At 52.3% G+C, this 21,311-nt stretch overlaps 8 protein-coding genes across 8 annotated transcripts; 4 read left to right on the top strand and 4 right to left on the bottom strand.

The window, feature by feature from the left end:
- The first annotated feature begins 1,480 nt into the window (after window positions 1–1,480).
- PSV08DRAFT_405797 (cyclophilin-like domain-containing protein) lies at window positions 1,481–3,519 on the top strand. The gene is made up of 2 exons (XM_014222555.1): window positions 1,481–1,621; window positions 1,741–3,519. The coding sequence occupies exons 1-2, from the start codon at window positions 1,542–1,544 to the stop codon at window positions 3,092–3,094; spliced, it is 1,434 nt and encodes a 477-aa protein (XP_014078030.1). The 5' UTR covers window positions 1,481–1,541; the 3' UTR covers window positions 3,095–3,519.
- PSV08DRAFT_232331 (uncharacterized protein) lies at window positions 3,504–6,192 on the bottom strand (the record flags this gene model as incomplete). The annotated part of the gene is made up of 3 exons (XM_014222554.2): window positions 3,504–5,639; window positions 5,695–5,781; window positions 5,886–6,192. 3 exons carry the CDS (start codon window positions 6,190–6,192, stop codon window positions 3,850–3,852), a joined length of 2,184 nt encoding a protein of 727 aa, XP_014078029.1. The 3' UTR covers window positions 3,504–3,849.
- A 635-nt stretch (window positions 6,193–6,827) lies between these two features.
- PSV08DRAFT_232328 (WD40-repeat-containing domain protein) lies at window positions 6,828–8,857 on the top strand (the record flags this gene model as incomplete). The annotated part of the gene is made up of 2 exons (XM_014222553.1): window positions 6,828–6,982; window positions 7,039–8,857. The coding sequence occupies exon 2, from the start codon at window positions 7,055–7,057 to the stop codon at window positions 8,855–8,857; it is 1,803 nt and encodes a 600-aa protein (XP_014078028.1). The 5' UTR covers window positions 6,828–6,982; window positions 7,039–7,054.
- An 829-nt stretch (window positions 8,858–9,686) lies between these two features.
- PSV08DRAFT_211593 (Na+ dependent nucleoside transporter C-terminus-domain-containing protein) lies at window positions 9,687–11,914 on the bottom strand. The gene is made up of 2 exons (XM_014222551.2): window positions 11,472–11,914; window positions 9,687–11,399 (listed from the first exon to the last, which is right to left on the bottom strand). The coding sequence occupies exons 1-2, from the start codon at window positions 11,882–11,884 to the stop codon at window positions 9,857–9,859; spliced, it is 1,956 nt and encodes a 651-aa protein (XP_014078026.1). The 5' UTR covers window positions 11,885–11,914; the 3' UTR covers window positions 9,687–9,856.
- A 2,481-nt stretch (window positions 11,915–14,395) lies between these two features.
- On the bottom strand, window positions 14,396–16,220 carry PSV08DRAFT_232321 (uncharacterized protein). Its single transcript, XM_014222550.2, has 4 exons — window positions 16,154–16,220; window positions 15,575–16,124; window positions 14,686–15,511; window positions 14,396–14,623 (listed from the first exon to the last, which is right to left on the bottom strand). Exons 1-4 carry the CDS (start codon window positions 16,173–16,175, stop codon window positions 14,594–14,596), a joined length of 1,428 nt encoding a protein of 475 aa, XP_014078025.2. The 5' UTR covers window positions 16,176–16,220; the 3' UTR covers window positions 14,396–14,593.
- Window positions 16,221–16,412: 192 nt separating this feature from the next.
- Window positions 16,413–16,825, top strand: PSV08DRAFT_356902 (uncharacterized protein; the record flags this gene model as incomplete). Its single annotated transcript, XM_066092932.1, has 3 exons — window positions 16,413–16,521; window positions 16,585–16,729; window positions 16,780–16,825. 3 exons carry the CDS (start codon window positions 16,413–16,415, stop codon window positions 16,823–16,825), a joined length of 300 nt encoding a protein of 99 aa, XP_065948032.1.
- Window positions 16,826–16,993: 168 nt separating this feature from the next.
- PSV08DRAFT_412928 (Rad1/Rec1/Rad17) lies at window positions 16,994–18,383 on the top strand. The gene is made up of 2 exons (XM_014222548.2): window positions 16,994–17,163; window positions 17,219–18,383. The coding sequence occupies exons 1-2, from the start codon at window positions 17,007–17,009 to the stop codon at window positions 18,190–18,192; spliced, it is 1,131 nt and encodes a 376-aa protein (XP_014078023.1). The 5' UTR covers window positions 16,994–17,006; the 3' UTR covers window positions 18,193–18,383.
- A 486-nt stretch (window positions 18,384–18,869) lies between these two features.
- Window positions 18,870–21,197, bottom strand: PSV08DRAFT_20452 (transcription factor IIA, alpha/beta subunit). The gene is made up of 4 exons (XM_014222547.2): window positions 20,931–21,197; window positions 20,744–20,845; window positions 19,360–20,330; window positions 18,870–19,300 (listed from the first exon to the last, which is right to left on the bottom strand). Exons 1-4 carry the CDS (start codon window positions 20,946–20,948, stop codon window positions 19,261–19,263), a joined length of 1,131 nt encoding a protein of 376 aa, XP_014078022.1. The 5' UTR covers window positions 20,949–21,197; the 3' UTR covers window positions 18,870–19,260.
- Window positions 21,198–21,311: the final 114 nt, after the last annotated feature.

Genomic DNA, 21,311 nt, shown 5'->3' with positions numbered 1-21,311 from the left:
CGTCTGATAACTTAAGGCTGGACGGATATACGGGGAACGCCGGCAGGAAATTTCCGGCGGAGTCTATGCCCGATTCAGATGGCGATAAATAATACAATCACCCTTAATGAAAACCTTAGCTTCGTGATCGCTACAGCAAAACGTATCTGGATAAAATTATAGATGCGTCTCTGATGTGGTACATCTTTAATGCAGAACACAGCGGCACTGTGGACTTGGCCCAAGCTGAATGGATGTAAAATGCGGTGTCGCCGATCGTAAGAGGGCGCACGATAACAATATGTACATTGACCAAGAGATACCATGCTGGTGCTGAAAAGACGAGCGCGTCGATTGTATGATCTCACTAGGCGATGGACCAATAGACTGGTAGATTTGTGTGCCAAGAGGCGAGCAAACTTTGATATGCCATGTTCAAAGGCAAGACTTTGCGGTGAGACGATCACTCATCGATCGAAAACGTCGGAAATTTGCTGGTTTGGATTCTCTCTGGCCTTTGAACCCCGGTTGCACAACCGTGGTAACTTTGGCTATCTATTCGATTTTTCTTAGTGTCACGGCCGTGAAATGACGAAAAGGTTACAGGACTCGTGGGTCTCCCATTGCTGCATATCCCCGGATGAAGCAGTTCTAGAGTCCGAATAAGTGATGTGACGTGACGATGCCCCCATCCTTGCAGGAATAGTGTTACTGCGTTGGGAATTGTCCACTATTGTGTCCCACGGATAGGCATGGAATCACGTCTATGCTCTCGGCAAGACATGGTCACAGTAGGCGAGGGATTGACAAGAGATACTGGGCATTTGCCAGTTTTCGAAAGAAAAGAATTGTTGGGACAGTCTGCATTACAAAGCTTCAATTAGTTAGAGGAAGAAAAGAGAGATACATGAGTACCCACATCCAGGATCCAACGGCTACCGGGAAGTGATGACGCGCAGCAAGTGATCGGCTGTCGGTAAACCATGATGTTTTTCGTCTAATAGATACCATTGGCATGGCGGATCCGGGGAATTCGGATTGATGTGCATAACATGCAACCAAGCGGCTTGCCTATGGCGGGACAAGGATCGCTGGGCACAACAATTAGAAGGCGGGTGACACTCAACGGGCCGCCTCTCACAAGAACCCCACGCTCTCCCTGAAATATCTTGATGCTTTTAGACTGTCCCCCGGACAGCAGTAATATGGTACATTGCCCTCCCGATATCAAAATCGTGCTGTCAGTCTGGCAGTGGTTGCATGTTACGGCTGCATCTAAAGTTGCTCTTGGAAAGAGTCTCGAATAGAAATATGAACACATCAGGCAATATATCAAAGCATATCAAGCATTTTGGAACGCATTTGCCCACAACGATGAAATTGAAAGTGTACAAACATCAAGGTTCAAGTAGAGAAAACAAACCCTCCGTACCTGGAGCTAGGCCCTTTCAGGCAATACGTCATAGTGACTAAGCAGTCACGCTGTCGCAATCCCGAATCTGTCGCGTTCAACTCCCACTTTTGCGACAAACACTGGTTCTCCGCACAACATAGCCCAAGCCATGTCTGTGCTTCTAGAAACATCACTTGGGGATATCACCATCGACTTGTTGGTGGACGATGCGCCGAGATGTTGTGAAAAGTAAGTCTATCCAATCCCCACGCGCGCCTCGCGTTCTTTGACCTGCATCCTGCATGCTCTATCCCGCTGTCTTCCCAAGCTGAGCACACACAACAGATACTGACAGCTTGTCGCCTTAGCTTCCTCAAGCTATGCAAAGTAAAGTATTACAACTTTGCGCCCGTGCATAGCGTCCAGCCAAACTTCTCTTTCCAAACCGGCGACCCCATCGGCCCTGGTGCCAAAGACAGCGATGGCGGTCGTTCGATATGGGGCCTGCTCGACCCCTCGCAACCCGCAAAGAAGACGTTCATTCCAGACTTCAACCCAAAGCTCAAGCACACGGAGATGGGCACAGTCAGCATGGCAACAGCACCAAACCCAGACGACCCCGATGAGCGATTTGCTGGTAGCCAATTTATTGTGACGCTGGGGCCAAACATTGACTATCTCAATGGCAAGGCCGCCATTTTTGGGACAGTCGTCGAGGGATTTGATACGTTGGAAAAAATCAACACAGCATACGTCGACGACCAGGGTCAGCCACTCAAAGACATTCGCATATTGCATACAGTCGTTCTCGACGATCCATACGATGATCCCGCTGGCCTTGTTGAGCCACCCGAAAGCCCCGCACCCTCAGCAGCGCAACTCGCTACAGTCCGTGTCGCCTACGATGAGAATCTCGAGGAGGAAAACGATCCAGAAGCGCTCGAAAAGATCCGTCGAGAACGTGAGGCGCGCGCGCAAGCTCTCACGCTGGAAATGGTTGGCGATCTGCCATTTGCCGAAGTTGCACCGCCTGAAAACGTGCTGTTTGTGTGCAAGTTGAATCCTGTGACACAAGACGAGGATCTAGAACTCATCTTTTCGCGATTTGGCAAGATTCTTAGTTGCGAAGTCATTAGAGATAAGCGCACAGGTGACAGCCTGCAATACGCCTTTATCGAATACGCCAATCAGAAAGACTGTGAACAGGCGTATTTCAAGATGGACGGTGTCTTGATCGATGATCACCGCATACATGTCGACTTTTCACAATCAGTCTCAAAGATTGCAGATGATTGGCGAGACGTGACAAACAAGAAGAGGAGACGAGCTGCGGGTGGATTTGGTGGTATCGACAATCTTGAGAGGAAGAGACAGTACCGTGACGGTCCCGGGCGCCAAATCATGTCTGACTCGGTTGTCAATAACTTGGTTGCTGATTCCGATCCACCCAAAGACGCAGCACCACGGACCCGTGATACCAGCAGAGATGTGCGGAGAGACGACACACGAAGGCGCGAACGAAGAACAGAATACCACGATGATCGCTTCAAGCGCAACCGCAGCCGCAGCCCTAAACGCGACCGTAGGGATGGCGATGATGGCAGATATCACGACCGGAGACGAGAGCGAAGCCGCAGTCCCGACCGTCGGCGTGATAACCGTCGTGACAGGAGCCGGGATCGCTATCGTCGCGACGATCGTGACCGCGACCGTCGACGATGAGAATTTGTTGTTTCAGATGCCTTTTTTTTCAGCGTTCAATTTGGCACGCATGCTAGCGAGAGAAGTGGGACTTTAATGTAACATCCAATGTTCCATATTCAAATAGTTCAGAATATGCAATTCTCAGGTGCTGGGGACGCCAATACTACTGGGGCTGGTTTCTAAGGCTTCAAAGTGCGAATCCTTCGCTCCAAGTGTGTGCAGTCTTGTGTATCGTTGTACGTTGTTCGAGACTCTGGGTCCGGAACACACTCATTCACTGCTTTTACAAACTCTGACATAGTTCGTCTTTTTTTTCTCTTTCCAAATCTTGTAACGCAAATCATTCGTGGCATTTGTGCTCTAACATTAATTCGTCGTTACATTCATCATGTGCACATGCATGATCGACAACAACACATACAAAGACAAATAGGATAACTAATCGAAATCTTTCACGTCTAAAACTAGCCTGCAACCCATACGTGTTTAATCATGTAATCATTAGAAAAGAGAGAGGGGGAGAAAAACTCGACTACAAGACGAAAAAAAGGGGGTTCAAGAGTCATCCAAGAAAGAAACGCCGTATCCAGCCCTCGCAATGCATAAATCCCAACCAAAGAAACAAACGCCCAAATCCATTAACTTTCCCTCATTTTCCCAACCAAAGAAACAGAAACCCCAGCGCCGCGCCATTATGCTAATGAATGGGGAAAAAACAGAGAACGGAGGGGGAGAAATTTGCCATGATCCAGCTCTTGCTTTCACAAATTACTTCAGTTGACGTCCATACCATCATCTTCTGCCTCCTCAATATCATCATCTTCACCACCCGTCAGCACACCCGTGCTACCTAAACTGCGTTTGCGATTACTCCCGTTATACGAGCGGCCCGTGATCTGGGATAGGAGATCCAAATCGTCGCCACCAACAATGCGGGCTTCGGGAGTGGCTTCGCAGCTCAACTCAATAAGGCTTGCGGGGCTGAGATTGCGGTAGCCAGCGGTGCGGACGACACGGCCAAAGTTTTGCATGCAAAAGGTAGCTGCGCGTTGCTTGAGCCAGTCTTCGCCGGCGGTAGCGGCACGCTCCCATATTATGGCTGCATGTTCAATGTCCAGCTCTCGGCCTAAGCGATTGACACAGAGTAGGCGGAGGCGAGGCATGTCGTAGATGTTGGACATGACGAGCATTCCGGCAACATCGTTCAGCGTCGGGCCGTTTTGTGGGTTAGGTGCAATGCTGTCGGTATAGAGGTAGAACAAGAAAGCGCGGACTGCAGAATAGGGTTCGGGGATATGCATCTTTTTCGAGTGGAATTCGGCCATCTGTGCATTCCACAAACGCGCAAAATGTGGCCAGCGAGCATGCAAAATGAGCTTGTGAACGTGTATTGGGCGTGAAGTAGGTGCGATAGCAGTCGATGAACCGTTGGAATCAGCTGCGGCAATATCGCTGTAGTCATCATCATCGGGGTCTGCAGTGATTATAAAATCTGCCCCGCTGCCGCTCTCAGGTGGTTGATCGAAAGTCAAGGATAGGTCCGCACCAATCCCACTGAGGTGAGACGAGACGTTGGCGTCGGAAGAGGGCATCATCTTGGAGCGTGTGTCAGAGGCCAGCTCGTTACCCAGGATTCCGTATTTGCGAAGGTCAATGGCAAGTACGTCGCTGAGATATTCGCCGTTGTGGTTTCCATCATTCGCCGACTCAATTGGGCTGCCTAATAGCCAGGCGTGTGTACCTTCGGGATTCATTGTGCAATAGTGCCAGCGGTAATTTGGGCTGTATAAATCCTTTCCCTCGGCTAGCTTTTGCCATCGTAACGAGTCGAGCTCGAGGCTAGAAAGGCTGGTCTCGCAGCTCAGCTCAGCGGGTGTGACAAAGTCCAGCATGCAACCAGATGAAAAAAGGTGGAAATGTGTGCCCGCCGCTTGTGAGGGCAGGTTCGGGCTAGAATGGAACTTGAGCGAAGATATGGATCCTGGCGCAACGTATGGTGAGCGACTGGAGCTCATTCCATGGTAAGACTGGACGCTTGAGTTGGCGGTATAACCCGTACTACCAGTGGCGAGTTGACCTGAAGCCGGCACGGGATAGCGATGGCGAGATGAGGTGAGTTGTCGATCGCCAGTCCCGTACTTCATTGCGTGCTCAAATTCGGGGCTCCCTCTGAGATCGAGCCACCAAATCTCATTATTCTTCTCCATCTCATCATTGATTCCGCCAAAGATCCAGATGCGGCCATTCCAGATCCAGCTGGCATGGTCGTATCGAGGGACGAACCTCCATGTTCGTGACCAAGTCCATGTCTTCAAGTCCAAGTAGCAGATGTCATCCAAGACACTATCGTGCCCGGTCTGGCCACCGCTGATGTACAGCTTATCATCGTAGATTACTGCAGAGTGTCGAGCGCGACCGCGGGGTATGGGGCCGTTCAATTCCGGTTGTGTCCAATGAGCGGTTTTGAGATCGAAGACAATGACGTCGGCAAGATGCTGGCGATGCTCGTTCTCACCGCCAAATACGAGAAGCTTATTGCCCTGCCAAAGACATGCGGTGTGCCCTATATCGAGATGTGAGACAATGGCTAATGCGGAAGCAAAGGAAGAGAAGCCTACCCATCCGAACTCCTGGGATATCACCATAGTTGTCGACCAGATTCCATTGCCGGGTAACGAGATTGAGACGTAGGACGTGGTTGTATACTAGGAAAAAAAGTTAGCACCGAGTCCCCATGCTGCTTGCGCACCCGCAAACCTGCATATGCAAGATTTTCGGACCCGAAATTGTCGCTAGATATCCAACGCACCTTCGTCTGTGTATTGATCAAAGCCTCCGAAAGCATATATTTGGTCGTCACCAACGTAGGTGACTGAGGCATTGACGAGGCAGGCGGGCTTGGCACCAATGGTTGAGATCATCTTTGGTTTGTAGCCGTCTACAGCTGACCTGCGGCTTCTCACGGGACTTGCGGACATGAGAAAGGTGTTGTTACTCGATCCGGCGGATCCTGGCGTGGGCGTGTGCGAGTGGGAGAGGGCGGGTGAGGGAGCAGAGGTGGTGGCGGGAGTGAGGGTGGTAGGCGGGAAGGCGGATCGAGAGCCTTGGTGAGCCATGGATAGTGAGTGAGGATCAGTGGGTGGTGAATGTGTGGTAAAGGCCCGCGTGGGCAGGAGACTCCTTTGTCCCTACGTAGAGTGCTAGAATGTTTGACCAGGTTGGGTTGGCTAGCCGTGCATACTGCCGCCCGACACCGCCTGCACTGGAAACGGAAGCGCCGACCCACCAAAGACACGACTCAGCCCTGCGACTCACACGGAAGGAATGGCGGCGCAGGCAATCCTTCTCAGCCACAGCACAGGGAGCAGAAGGAGAAAACCACAAGGACGGGGCGGAGAAAGCGTGTGCAGAGCTGCAGGGAGTGGTAATATGTATGTAAGCCGTGCAGACGGGAAGAAGGCAGTGCGGGCAATTTAGGGTCGAGATTGGAGGGGATGCGTCACAGGCCAGCGGCAAAGCGAGCGAGCGACATCACGACATGCAGAGCAGACCGCCTTGATGTGCAGCAGCCAGGGTGGTGCGCATTCACGGTCATTTCCGCACGCCGTGGCTCCGCCGGTCATGTGATGTCATCTGGCCTCCGTTGCCCAGTCGCGCCAGCACAGGGTCTCGCTTGCCGTTGCCTCGTCGACGCAAGCGTAAACAAAGGATACTTAAACGCCCCCCATACCTGCCCCCATACATGTCCACTACCACACACGCTCTACCACTCTCCTCTGCCCTGTATTGCATCTTCAGGCTGCACATCAGTCAACTACTTTCGAATCCATACTTCAAAAGCATCGATTACAGCATTGTATAATACTAATCCTTACAACCACACAGCAAGCCCCAAAAGCCCATACTGTAGGACTACCATTCCGGATATGGATGATGAACACCTAGCTAACCCACTAGTCCAGCTCGAGATTAGCAGTCATGGCAACTCCAGCAGTTTGCTTGACTCCAGTCAAGAAGACCTCTTCCGTCTTCAACACTCGCACCGCTGGCGGTCGCATGCCACTGACTCCCTCTCCCCGCACCCCACGAACACAGACGCCTGATGCCCACACACAAGAGTCTATCCATGGCGGCAACTTCATGGCCCGCCTCCAACGCTCCGTCACCAAGACTACCCGTGACTCTCCCAAATCCAACATTGCTCGATCACACACTCCCCGCCGGTTAGAGCTCGGTGTATCAGAATGGTCCCTCTCCGGAACCGGCACTGCCGCTGCTACCAAGGCTGCCACTAAGGCAAAGAAGGAGAAGAAGGAAGCCACGACCGTCCGCGCTCGCCCAACCAAGACCCGCATCGCATACAACTCTGCTGATCGTTTCATCCCCAACCGGACGGCGAGCGAGGCCATCCGCAGCACCGGCGCAACCAAGCTTGACAACGAGCAGCGCCCCAAGTCCAGCTCTAAGACTGAGGGATCAGCAGTACTTGCCAACGCCGCCAGTGCTTTCGATCTTGGTGGACGTGGCTCCGAGGAGGATGTAGCGCTTTCTTTGGAAGGCCTGAGTCTGGAGGACGAGGACGAGGAGAGCCGATCACGATCAAAGGCCACTCCTGGCAAGGCTGCCTACCAGTCTGAACTCGCATCAGCATGCGGCATCAACAACAACACGCGCATTCTTGCCTTCAAGCCTGCGCCTCCAGAGTCATCCAAGCCAATCGACCTTCGCTCCCAATACAACCGTCCCCTCAAGCCCGCCAGCAGTGTAAACGCACAGAGCCGCCGCCGCATTCCATCTGCACCCGAGCGCGTCCTCGATGCCCCTGGTCTTGTTGACGACTACTACCTCAACCTCCTCGACTGGTCTTCTGGCAATCAAGTCGCCATTGGCCTCGAGCGCTCCGTGTACGTGTGGTCAGCCGACACTGGTTCAGTAGCCTCCCTCCTCGAATGTCCCGCCGACACCTACATCTCGTCCGTCAAGTGGTCGGGCGATGGTGCATACGTCGGTGTCGGCCTGGGTACGGGTGAGGTTCAGATCTGGGATGTTGAGGAGCAGACCAAGCTCCGTAGCATGTTCGGCCACGAGACCCGTGTTGGTGTCATGGGCTGGAACAAGCATATCCTGTCTACTGGTGCTCGTTCTGGTCTTGTCTACAACCACGATGTCCGCGTCGCCCAGCACAAGATTGCTGAGCTCGTCTCCCACACTGGTGAGGTCTGCGGTCTTGAGTGGCGCGCCGACGGTGCCCAGCTCGCCACTGGCGCCAATGACAACATGGTCAATATCTGGGATGCCCGTGCTCTTGCTGCTCCCAAGTTTACCAAGACCAACCACCGTGCTGCTGTCAAGGCTGTTTCATGGTGCCCATGGCAATCAAACCTTCTTGCCACTGGCGGTGGTTCCAACGACCGTCAAATCTACTTCTGGAACACCACCACTGGTGCGCGCATCAACCACATCCCCACCGACTCCCAGGTCACCAGCCTTCGCTGGAGCACTCACTACAAGGAGATTGTCAGCACTGGTGGCTTCCCTGACAACAGCTTGAGCATTTGGAGTTACCCCTCTGGTGTCAAGAACATGGAGGTTCCTGCGCACGAGTCTCGTGTTCTCCACAGCTGTCTCAGCCCCGATGGCCAGATGCTCGCCACTGCCGCCGCCGATGAGTCGCTCAAGTTCTGGAAGATCTTTGAGAAGAAGCCCGGTCAGCCTTCGGTTGCTGCTGCTGGCTCTGCTTCCACAAAGCCCAGCGCTGTGAAGCAGATGACAATCCGGTAAATGCAACACGACACTGGAAAGTCAGCTTGTGTACCGTGTGCACAAGCAGGAAAAGAGCACTTGGCTCAACACAAATTATAGTCTAGCACGGACATCACAACTACCGGTTTGCGCAATGAAGCTGGTAGCATTCATCCGACTCTACGCGCAACGGTAAGTTGGTAAGTATCACATCTCGGTTTTGGGTATGTGACGCGCTCCTCCTCTCCTTGAAAGAGAAGGATCTCCACATCTACCCTCGGAAATATTTGTCAATTACACGGCTGGGATCCCAATTCATGACTTTCTTGTCCAATTTCAGCAAGCGAGGCGTCTCGGAAGCATTTGCAACACGGCGTTTAAGAATTCAGAACTGGCCTTTCGAGCGTCCAATGGACAACGCAAGTTTGATGATTTACGATACCCATTGGGATTCAAGGAATGAACCCACTCAGTCTTATATCCTTCGAGGGAGTTATGTTTGGTTTGGAAATATGGCGCGCATTGCGCTTGGGTTGATTTTATAATGGAGCACGGGAGTCGGCTATGTCTTGAATACAATGAAATAAGATTGGAATATTCCAAGAGTCGTTTGCGCTTAATATGTGTCTTGTGAGGTGGGATGTTTTTCGGCCAGCCTAGCAGTGACGTTCCTTCCATCTAACTTCAAGTGGTAAGCTAACCATCTTTAGGGCAATATGTCGTGCAGCAAAGGGCGGCGCCAAGCAGTGACATACCCGACCGAAGAACTAAAGAAAGCGATTCATATATGATAAGCTAGCTCCTCTTGCGACCCATGAATTGGACATCGTTTTCACATCACACACGGGTTATTTGAGAAAACAAAGGTGAAGTGGTAGTATCATCAATTCGTCTATGGGTAATGAAGCTCCATGAATTGAGGTGGGTATCTTTCACACCAAATAACTGACTAAGAAACATGATATTTTATCGTAGCACCAAAAATGTAACTGATTAAACAGGGCGCTCATTTGACGCTACGCTCGGGCCTTTGTGGGTCTATTGGCCTGAACTGAATTTCGCCTGGTCTACGATAACGAGACCAGCGACGGTCGCACTAGACAGGGTAGAGAAGACACCCGTGATAAGAGCTGAGACGGCAACGCGAGAGACATCGCCGCTGCGACCCGGGCTGATTTGACTGAGCACACCGATCTGAGTACCGAGCGATCCAACGTTACCGAAACCGCAGAGAGCGTAGGTGGCGATTACGCGAGATCGAGGGGACAGAGAGTGGTATGGTGACTTGGGGTCTGTGCTGACCAGATCGGAGAAAGCAACGAACTCGTTGGTGATGACCTTGACACCAATGAGGCGGCCGACAAGGAGCAGATCGTTCTTTTGGCGGGATACACCGAGGAGGAAAGCGATTGGGTAAAACAGGTAGCCGAGAATCAGCTCGAGGGTCAAATCGTAGTCTCCATCAAGGTTGATGTAGCGGCCCCACCAAGTAAGGAGACCATCAACCAGGTTGAGAAGGGCAATGATACACAAGAGTGTGGAGACGATCATACCGGCAATCTTGAGACCAAGCCAGGCGCCATTAGCAAAGGCATGGAGCGCGTTGGCAGGCTTATGTTCATCGTCATCGGGGACGACGACTCGGCCGGCAGTAAGAGTCTCTTCGGTTTCGGGATATCGCAGCTTGCTGAAAGCCAGGGAAGCGGGAATGCTCATTACGCAGGAAGAAATCAAAGCCTGAGGATTGAGGCCCATACCGATGTAGGCAACCAAGACACTACCAGCGATAGTAGCAAATCCAGAGCACATGACCTGGTGGATTTCGGCCATGGTAAGGTGGGCGACAAACGGTCTGATCAACATGGCGGATTCACCTTGACCAATAAAGGGAGATGCAGAAGCGACGACGGCCTCGGCACCAGATACTCGCATGGACCAGAAGAAGAAGACAGCAAACTTGCCAATGAACCACTGGATGATGCCCCAGTAGAACATGAGCTGGACAAGGGCCACGAAGAAGATGATGGCCGGGATAACGCTGAAGAAGAAGTATGTGTTCTGTGAGATTTCTGTAGTGGTCAAGAAGGCGACGCCGTCTTTGGCGAAACCAAGCAGCTCGCGGGCGAGCTCAGAGATGAAGTTGAAAATGTCGTATCCAGCCGTGGTGCGGAGAACGAAGAGGGCAATGATGAACTGGAGCAGCATACCGACAATGACTGTGTGCCACACAATCTTGTTGCGATGACGCGAAGTAGCCCAGAAAACGACGATGAAGACCAAAAGACCAAACAGGGAGACTGCACGGTTGGCACGGGTGTTGTCTTCACTTTCTTCGCTAGCAAAAGATCCAACAATCATGACGGCAACAACGAGCAGACCAGCCAAGGGCGTGCGCAGCTTCTCTGGGATGAGGTTTGCAAATCGAGTTCCAGTGTTTGTCCAGACCCAGTGCATGGGCTTGGTGACGACGGTGATTGGGACGTGGCAGGTGATCAAGCGGATCATGATTGCGAGCCAGAACAAGAAGGGAATGATCCAGTTCTTGTCATGGCGATGTTCAATCAGACTTGCAATCCACCATCTATGGGTCTGTTAGACGGGGCAATGCGCAAAGACGATTGAAAAAAAAAGGGCAGAGAAAGTTGCGCCTTACCCGGTGAAAAACATGCCGATCACGATGTGGAAAACTGGCCTGTACTTCTTGTACAGCGATGATGGGGAATACCACTTCTTCCTCTTTTCACCTTCCATGTCAGGGTCGGAAGAGCTGCGCGTGGCCTTTTCGACCTCGTAGTCGTAGCCACCGTTCTTTCCGAGCTGGTGCTTCTCATCAGCGATAACAGGATGCGAGTGAGCATGGCTGTCCTGAGCGCTGGCGGAGAGGAATTCGCTGGGCTTCTCGTCGGTGGTGCCAGTGGTGTAGACGACATTGTCTGGGTGGGCAGCGCGAGGGCTGTGGTGCACGTGGGGGTGCTGGTGCTCGTGAGCAATGTCTAGTGCCGGATCATTGTTGCGCGCAACGCCCTCCTGTGGAGAGGCATTGTGCGGTTCGCGAATATCGGCCATGGCAACGAAACGGCAACAAGGGGATGGGGCAGTTCCCAGCAAGAGGGTGAACAATGAAGAACTGTTGGCTCTCTCTCTCTCTTTTCTCTCGAGCCGGCCAGGACGGGGAGTTATATTTTCGCACCGTGGCTCGCGCTACGGCCAAAGTGGAGGGCGATTCGCACCGTCGCCGGCCCAGACAGTGCAAACAGCCATACGGGCGGTCCAAGATGTCTCTTGGCAACTGCCTTTTTCGACATGGGCACAGCACAGGATCGCAGGCCTCGATTGGTCTGCCCGCCTGTCTGGGCTTTCCAGAAGGCTATAGTGTGTGGTTGGGGACCGCTTACTCGCTCTTCCCAGTGCTCGCAGTACCGGCCGCCTTTGCACGCCTCTGTAACGCTTACCGGGTTCTTATCTGCTCCCCAGTCTTGACAGCCTGCGCATTGGCCAATCACGGAGATGAACGTGCTGGGCCATGTCCCTAGCCGTGATAAGCGGCGGCGAATATGCGCCCCTCCTCGGTTGAGCATCTCTTTTCGGCCTCGCATCGACTACTCCCCACCCAGCCTCTGGCCTTGCAGCACGAACCACCGTCGTCTTCCCCGAGCGACTCTCCTTGGCTATACCATAGCAACGGGACTCCGCATGCACCATGCCACAAGGCCAAAAGCACGTGTACACAGGGAACAACAGAGTAAAGGACGTGATCTAGTGTATGCACCCACAAACCAAGCACCCAGCCGAAAATCACCAAAAAGCATTTTTCTTCGACATTTTTGTGGCTAATACCCGCTTACTTGTGGCAAACCTCCACCCTGCACCTGTGCTGACCCACGCACCAGCTACTAAGTACATACGGGGCCATGTGACGCAATATCGAAAGCCCGTAAACCAACGAGAGAGAGAAAAAAGAGCATTCGGATGGGGTTTGGCCGGGAAACAAAGTTATCTCTCGGCCACACTCGGTGCTGCCGCCATTCATCCATCAATTCAAGCCATCCCGATAGCCAGGTCGGCACTAAGGTCTTACATGGTGACCTGCAGAAACGATTAGGATTCTTATCACAAGGTTGCGCATTTCGGTATAAGCGCCGAATCGCGGCTTGCGGACTTCGCCTGTAGATGCCTTTTGGACTATTTGTAGGCACGTGGAAGGAGGGGGGGAAAGCGATTCCTGTACCATGTATATGCATGGTGAGACCAGATGGTCATCATCATAGAACCAGAGCGAGAGACCCGCGGCGTGTGTATGTAATGGGCACTTGGACTGCTTCTCTCCCACTTTATCAACCCCTACTAAACCTTGTCCCTTTTTTTCTTTCCCCGCAGCGGACCCAAACCTTGCTGTTATGGGTTTAACCCCGGTTTTTTTGTGTGGGTTTGGTAGCCGGTTCCATCATCACTAAACATTCGCCAATCCACCCTCCTATCTTCAGCAAAAGACCACTTGCGTCACAGATTTATCCATTGGAATAACTGTTGATTCCAATGTTCTCGCTTCTTCGTTTTTTTTTTCCTTCAAGTACTCGATTTGAAGAAATGGAGCACACAACGTAGAGGTTTGTCGGCTAAACCCCGCAAATCCTCGGCCGTTGCGTCTTAATCCGGCTCGGGCGGCTTTCCGCGGTTCGCTTCACTTTACAATTTACAGTACATAATAGCTCAGCGCAACCCCAGCAGCCCGCATCTCTTTTTTCGGATGCCTGAACAGAAGGGGGAGAGGCGCTGGGGAGTGAATCTTGACTTCTGTCTTGCGGGTAAAGGTGAATTGCTTCAATTTTAAGCATCAAGCTCCCCCCCCCCCCCCCCCCCCCAATTGAGCGGGTCCCAAACAAAGCCGAGTCGGACATTAAAAAACTATCTACTACCCAATACTCATTCGTTTTGCGTTGTGGTCCCCCATCTAGTCTCTCTTCAACCCAGACTACTGTACACACCCGCCCCCCGATCTCCTGCTTCCCCATTGACTTAGTCTCTGCCACCCCCTCCCCTCTCCTTTATTTCCCAGAGGCTTGGTATTTGAGGGGGAGGGAGGGGACGGATCCACATGGTGTGAGGTCTCGGCACGGGGTAAAGCCATGGGTTAGGCGGCTGGGCAAGTTTTCCATGTGACTGAGAGCAATATGTATTCTACACTTTTTTTTCCGTGTCTTGCGATTGGAATGGTAAGTTGTTGACATTGTGTTGGTTTGGGGTATGCAAAAGATTGGAGGTGATGGAGCTCAACCGGTGAAGTCCCACGACTGTTGAGGCACATGTTTTGTTTTGTTTTTGCGCGCGTAGACAAACAGAGGATGAGCTGAGAGAGCGGGGGGACCGAATCTAACTTTGTTTGTTTGTTTGTTTTAAAAAAAATCAGGCACAGGTATGGCTGTGTGAAATAGCTTTTTTTCCTACAAGGCCACCCTGGATTCGTCGCATCGGAGATTACTTATATGAATGCTTGGACGTTCAGAATGACTAGTCACTCAGCAACACATTACATGCGTAAAGGGGTCAAAGACATGGCTATTTCCTGCACCTCAAGACACAAAAACATAGTACAATGGAATAGCATACGACAAAGGGGTATATACAAGCCGAGTCATTCTATAACACCATACACCGTACACCATGCCCAATGCCGCTGAAGTATTAAACAACATATCCCCCATCATTTTCTCCTCAAACTCCTGTAAGCGACTGATAAACAAGAACATCCTCGTTCAAACGACCAACCGTCCCCTCTTACTTGCCTGTCATTTCCCCTTCCAAATGCTGCCAACACGTTAGCAACCATGCCATCACTCAGATTAGAGACTAAGAATAGTAATACGTACCGACCACTCCGGAATATCACGTATGCGCTGCCACATGTACCTCTCGAGTCGATTCGCAGCCTTAGCATACGGCGTACTCTCATTGTTATACTTGCGACAATTGTCAAAGATAAGCTTAGCATCTCTGATGAAATCCTCTGGGTTAGGGTAAAGATCCTTTTCATGCTTCTCCTCCATGGTAGCAAGATCCATAGGTTCTTTGATGACATCGTAGTAATCCAGGACCTCGTCTTTGTTGACGGGTTGTTGAAACGGCCAGGCGTTGCTGTTGTTCTGCATGTCGTTGAGGAGGTGGAGGAGGGCGTTGTAGTTGGGTCCGTGGCGTGGGGCGCGGGCGAGTTCGTCCATGACGGGGGACCAGCCGGAGTCTTTGATGGCGGGGATGGTGAGGGGGTCGATGGGCTTGAGTTCCCCCTTTGTCCATTGAGCTGGCGGCGAGTGTATTTCGTAGCTCTTGCTTACAGCCATTATCTTCGCATTTGCACACTCTTTTTGCTTAAGGAGCATACGACCGGATTCGAGGTAGCGGATCTTGGGGACCATGCTGCATTGCATGATAGTGCCGCCCTCGTAGTCCTTGATGTAGCCCATCCATCGCGACTTTTCCAGTGTAATTTCCTTGGTGAAGCCCTGTTTCTTGAAGTATCCAATGGCGTAGTTGTCGGCGTAGGTGAGAAAGTGCATGACTTTGGATGTGGCTTTGACATAGTCCTTCAGATGCGACATGAGATGAGCACCGTAGCCTTTGACTTGCTGATCCGATGAGATGGCGCAAAAGACGATTTCGGCGAACTGACCCTTGTCAAAGGGGCGGTAGGTTATGCCTCTGTGGTGCATGAGAGTCAGCGTTTAGTACTACACGAACGGGAGGCAACACGTGGCCACGCACCCTACCACTTCAAGCGGGTGTTTCACAATAGCTATACTCAAGTGCGTTCGGTCGTAGACGAGACGAGCAATGTAGTCCTTGGGCATCTTGGGCAGCTGCTTCTGGAAGATACACTTCAAGCCCGTCAAGATGATTGTGCTTTCCCGCCGACCATCGTTGTTGACGACTCTGAACTCAATCTCGCCATTGCGCTCCTCGATAACCGCAGGCTTTTCTGGAAAGGGCACTATCCTCTTGACTGGTGGCGCGGGGGCGTCGTCGGTCTGCTCGGGTGTAGGTGGGCTATGCTTTATGCGCTTGGGGGAGGCGTTGGGAGGATCGGTGGTCGCTTTGCGCTTGGCTGGATGGGACGAGGGGTCAGCTTTTTGCAGGCTCAAGGGTACACCTGGATAAGAGTCACGTGTAGCGAGAGTGGGTATGGGGAGTGGTGAAGACGGGGGAGAGGTGGGATAGCCCAAGAGGTCGCGCAGATGCGGGATGTTGTTGCGGGGAGACGGCATACTAGGTGCGCGACAGGCGTGCAGGGCCGAGTGAGGGCGGACGAGGGGGGCTTGGAGGACGAAGAAGCTGCGCACTTACTATCTTCAGTTGCGCCCGCCATAATGTGGTGTTGAGCGCCTTCTGTGGTGTTGGGGCGCCTTCTCGTGTCTGGTCGCGCCTTCTGTTGCCCTGGTGGTTGACTGAACAAACGTCAGGGCAAGTCGCGCCTTCCGCATTGACCGACAGGCCGACAACCAATCACAGCACGCGGCGGCCAGAGAACACCGCCGTCCAGAGGCCACGGCAGCAGCTTCACGAAAGACTCCCGAATCAACTTCCAATTGCCAATACTGCACAAATGTCGAACCCGCTTCTAGACGTCTGGGAGGCTGCTGCTTCCCAGCCCTTTCATCCTACCATCGGAAAGGATACGCAATTCACTGTCGGCTTTGCACTGCTGGCTGCATGTATGTTGCGCTCCGGACCCTTCTGGTGCTCGCATAGTAGAGCTTTACTAACAGTATGCGTAGCCCTCGTCCTGACCACCATCTTTGGCTTGAGTATGTCCAACACGTCCGCTCTTGTCTTCACCCCGCAGTCACTCACACGTATCCTTACAGACCGATCGCTCGTCAACCTCCCAATTCTCGGAGTTCCGGCATCACTGGCATTCGGGTACGTGGCCTCCAGTATCGATACGCCTCTCCCGTACTGACCGCGAGCAGCTTCGGCGCTGTGTACATGATTTGCGCAGTCGGTGTATACGTCTAGTTTTCGTGTTATATCCATCCGGCGTTGGGAAGGGACCTCTTATGTGTACAATTTATGGAATACCAATAAAAAGTTCAAGACGCTCGAATCTGCATGCGTCATACACTATTACACCATCGTTTCGACCATAGCTTTACCGCGCTCATAACTATTCCCTCAGATACAATCACACTACAGTAGAATGGATGACCAAGACCAGCCCGTTCTCACGGCCGTGTCGAGTTCAGCGCGTCAGCTATACCAGCTACTGCGATGCATCGCCTTTTCCAACAAAGCGCACGTCCAGATCAGCGACATAGGCCTCAAACTTGCCGTCGATGAAGCAAGCGTCATGGAAGGTGCGTATGCATGTGCCTGTTCATCTGCGTCCCTTCCAAACTAACCACATAACAGCGTCCGCCTTCCTTGACAAGTCCCTTTTCACAGCCTACACCTTCAACGATTCTGACGATGCGTCCGAACCGACACCCGTCTTCCAAATATCGCTGCCCGCTCTTCTCGAGACACTCCAAATATTCGGCCTCACCGACCCCGCCAATTCCAAACCACCATGGGCCCGCGACGCGCCTTACCCCACCAGTACTGCCTTTACGGGCAACAACATAATGAATGGCATGAACAACATGTGTCGCATTAGTTATCAAGGCGAGGGTTCTCCGTTAGCAATCACATTGACGGAACTGAGTATACGCACCCAATGTGACTTGACAACCTACAAGCCTGAATATGCCGATGAGATTCCATTCGATCGCGATGCTCTTGTCCTCAAGGTCATCATGCGAGGCAGCTGGCTTTACGACGCGATCCAAGAACTATCCTCTACGAGCCCAGAAAAGCTGACCATGTACGCCAAAACCGTGCGTGGGAAGCCGTTCTTCGCCCTCTCGTCATCAGGCACACTCGGTTCCGCACGCGTCGAATTTAACAATCAGTCTCAACCCTCTGCTTATCGCACCCCGGCATCCACAAACCTTAACGCGGCCAGCGACACGGCCGCGGCCCCTCCAACAAACCTTCTAGAGAGATTCCAGCTCAGTGATTCCGATACCGTCTTTCGCTCAAGCTACAAGTTTAGCTTGATACAAAAGGCTGCACGTGCAATGAGCGTAGCTAGCAAAGTCAGTATACGTGCAGACACTCAGGGTGTGTTGAGCCTGCAATTCATGATCGAGGTTGAGAGCCCCGCTCCTGGTCCAGGTGCCGGTGGTGCAGGATCACTTGCAGCCGGGAAAAACGGGTTTGTGGATTTCCGCTTCGTGCCGCTTGTGGACGATGATGATGAAGAGGTGGAGGCGGGACACATTGACGAGACGATAATGCAGAATGTATCTGCGGGTGATGAAACGAGTGACGACGATACGTTGTAATGGACATGGAACATGCATCACCAAATATACCAAGAATCCAGTCTTGAGTACATGCTCATTTTGGAATTTTCCTAGAGATGCTAGTCTTTCTGTGTGTCGGATTAAGTAGCTTGCACGTTCGTCCCCATAGCAAACTGGATAGAGAAAACCGTCGAGGAAAAAAAGAGACTCCAATGCACAATTTTGACTTCATGTCTCAATCCTCCCCACCCTAAAAACATTTGTGGAGTTGATGAATCGATTACTGGGCTGCAAATATCGTCCCGAGACCCCACCTCCTTGCTATCCCACCTTCTCTCTCTCCGCATAAGAAAAAAACCCAAGCAATGAAACCAGAAACCAGAGAATTTATGTCCACCAATGGGACATTCATACCGAGAGAGAAAAAAACAACTGAAAAGGAAAAGAAAGCCAACGACGCCTTTGCTGTAAGATTACAGAGAGCCAGCAAGCGGGAAACTTGCTCTTCATCTTCTTCTAATTCATCGCTATTTTGGCATTAACTCTCCTTCCCTCTCCCTTTCCTTAATCGAAAAAAAAACTACTGGAAAAGCACCAAAAAAGGATGCCAATTTGTGAAATGCAATCGATGAACCAGGTGGGGGGGAAGGGGGGGGGGGAGTCAAGATTATGCCATTTCCCAACGTTCGAAAATCCATTGTTCTTTTCTTTTCTTTTCCCCTCCTTTGAGGATAAATTTTTGTTTTTATTTGTGTACGCGTGTTTTTTTTTCCTCGCGAAATAATCTGAAAAGAAAACAGGTTTTGACCAGGGCGGGGTGAAGATAAGGAATCCAATCTGAGTATGTTTATCGCTATTCAGGCTACCGGGCGTTTTTTGAAGACGCCAGAATAACGGTCATTAAAAAAAAAGCAGGGAGAGTGATGGAAAGTCGATTCATGTCTTAGTAGTGTACAAATGGTAATTGTCCATATTGTGTAGGGGGGCTTTTTGCGTGTTGGGTAGGGACGTGTGCTGTGCCGTTTGTGTGCGCGCTGAGGGAAGGGGACTTTAGAACTCAAGTTCAGCCACCACAGGTATTCGTGTGGTTTGCTGTTAGTTTTTTATCTACCATTCGAATTCACCATTTGCCTTGTGAAAGAGATACCTATCGTCTGTCAGTATGCTTGCAACGGGTAGGTAAGTCTCTGTAAGGACTAGACTTACTCCTTCTTGTTCGTGGTGAGGATACCGTCCTTAAGGGTGCACTTCCACTTGTTCTTGACGCGCTGAACCTTGTCATAGGTGCACAGCATGTAGTCTACCATGTCATCGTCGCTATTGTCACCGTCGTTCAGCTCGTCCTCTGAATCGTCGAGGTCAGAGTTGATGGCATCATCGGGATCCTCCTCCAGCTTAACGTCGTCATCGCCGTCAAAGCGAGCAGGTGGGGGTACACTGGTTGAAGCTGCAGCATCTTCTGCTTGTAGAACACGAACAGCAGCCTTTCGCTTCTTGCCTTTCGGCATCGAGTCCAGAGGCACCATGAGACCACTATCCTGGCGCATCGCCATTGCATCAACACGGGCACGCATAAAGTCGTCGGCTGCCATGCGCTCTACAGCTGAAGCAGCACGGGCAGCTTTGAACGCCTCCCAGTCCGCCAGAGCATCGTCTGGGCCATCCGTCTGCGACGGGTACATTTGGGTTTGATGCGGAGGTCGTTGCTGCTGCATTTGCTGTTGTTGCGTTTGCTGGTGCGGCATTTGCTGCTGCTGCTGCTGTTGTTGTTGTGGATGATGCTGCTGCTGCTGTTGAGGGGCCATCATGCGCTGCTGCTGGCCTTGCATAGGCATCTGGGGCAAATGGCCCTGTTGAGGCATGTTGGGGTAGTTTTGCTGGTGTACATTGCCTTGCTGCTGCACACGTTGCTGAATCAGAGCAGCAGCCCGCTGTTGCGCCAACTGTGAATTTTGGTCATAGCCGCCATTGTATCCGTTGGTCGCAGGTTGGGCCTGTGGGTAGTTGGGAACAGGTTGCTGGTAGCCCCCCTCGGCGTTTACTGGCCCAGAGGACGGTGGGATCTCATTATCGACCTTGACGTTAGAGGGCACCGTAGGCGGCTGGCGGACGGGTTCTGGAGCGGGGTCCCATGGCAGATGGGCAATCTTGAGCGCCGACAATCTCTCTTGCCATCCCTATGCATGGTTAGTGGCTGCTGGCAATAAAAGCATGATTGAAGGCAGAGTGCTCAGAGGGCCGTCACATGATGAGCTATGACGGTTCGGGAAAGGATGCACGGAGCTTGGCGGGTGGGGGAGCTGTGCAGGGGCTATAAGAAGGTGACCCAAATACTGAGTCGCCCCCGAGCTGCCAGACCGACCGGCAACCCAGCCCCGCTTTCAGCCGCCCATCACCCCCCAAAGCCAGGCAGCCATCGCGCCATTGTCGTAGCGAACGGAAGAAACGATACGGCCAGATATCCGATCAAGTTCAACTGGGGGGAAACCATGGCCGCCGTGGCGCGGGGATAGAGGCGCGATGGCTGCCATGCTGCGATCGAGGCAAGGAAAGGCGCAAGAGCCAAGATACTGGCCAGGTTGCAACATACCTGCTTCATCTCTTCCAGGGTGCTTTGGTCGACGCCAGACTCCTCGAAGTCGTTCTGCGACGCCTGGATTACTTTCTCCATTATCTGTTGATAGACTCCGCCCTGGTGGTCGCTGTTAGCAAGGCTGCCTTTACCCTCGCACCACTCGCTCGCGCGCGCACGCGTGCATCGCCCAGGGAATACTAACCACGACCGAGTTCGACATGATTGCGACTGTTTGTGTATTGTCTCAGCTATCTAGTATATGCTTTAGGCTTTGGACGCTGGACAAAAGGTCGCGAAGGCTTGGAGGACAAGGCAGGCGACGTCAGCGCTTGAGGCTGCAGATAGGTGCGCACGCTCGAGGAAGCTTCTGCGCTATCAAGGGTGGTGTCTATCGTTTGCCCAGACGGAAGCCTTTATACGACGTGATCGGGTGCCCTCAGCTTTCGTGGTCGTGGGGTGTATGAGGGATAGTGAACGGTGCCCCGGCAATCGCTGAGGGCGCGATTCCTTAGCGCCCCAAGCTACTCTAGCGCCACACGTGACCTTGTCTTCAGCTGCTCCTACCTCATTCTACTGTGTACAT

Source organism: Bipolaris maydis (assembly GCF_028858645.1).
Source record: "Bipolaris maydis strain C4 unplaced genomic scaffold PSV08scaffold_17, whole genome shotgun sequence".
Taxonomy (NCBI): domain Eukaryota; kingdom Fungi; phylum Ascomycota; class Dothideomycetes; order Pleosporales; family Pleosporaceae; genus Bipolaris; species Bipolaris maydis.
The sequence above is the reverse complement of the archived record's forward strand: the minus strand, read 5'-3'. Positions and strand labels throughout refer to the sequence as shown.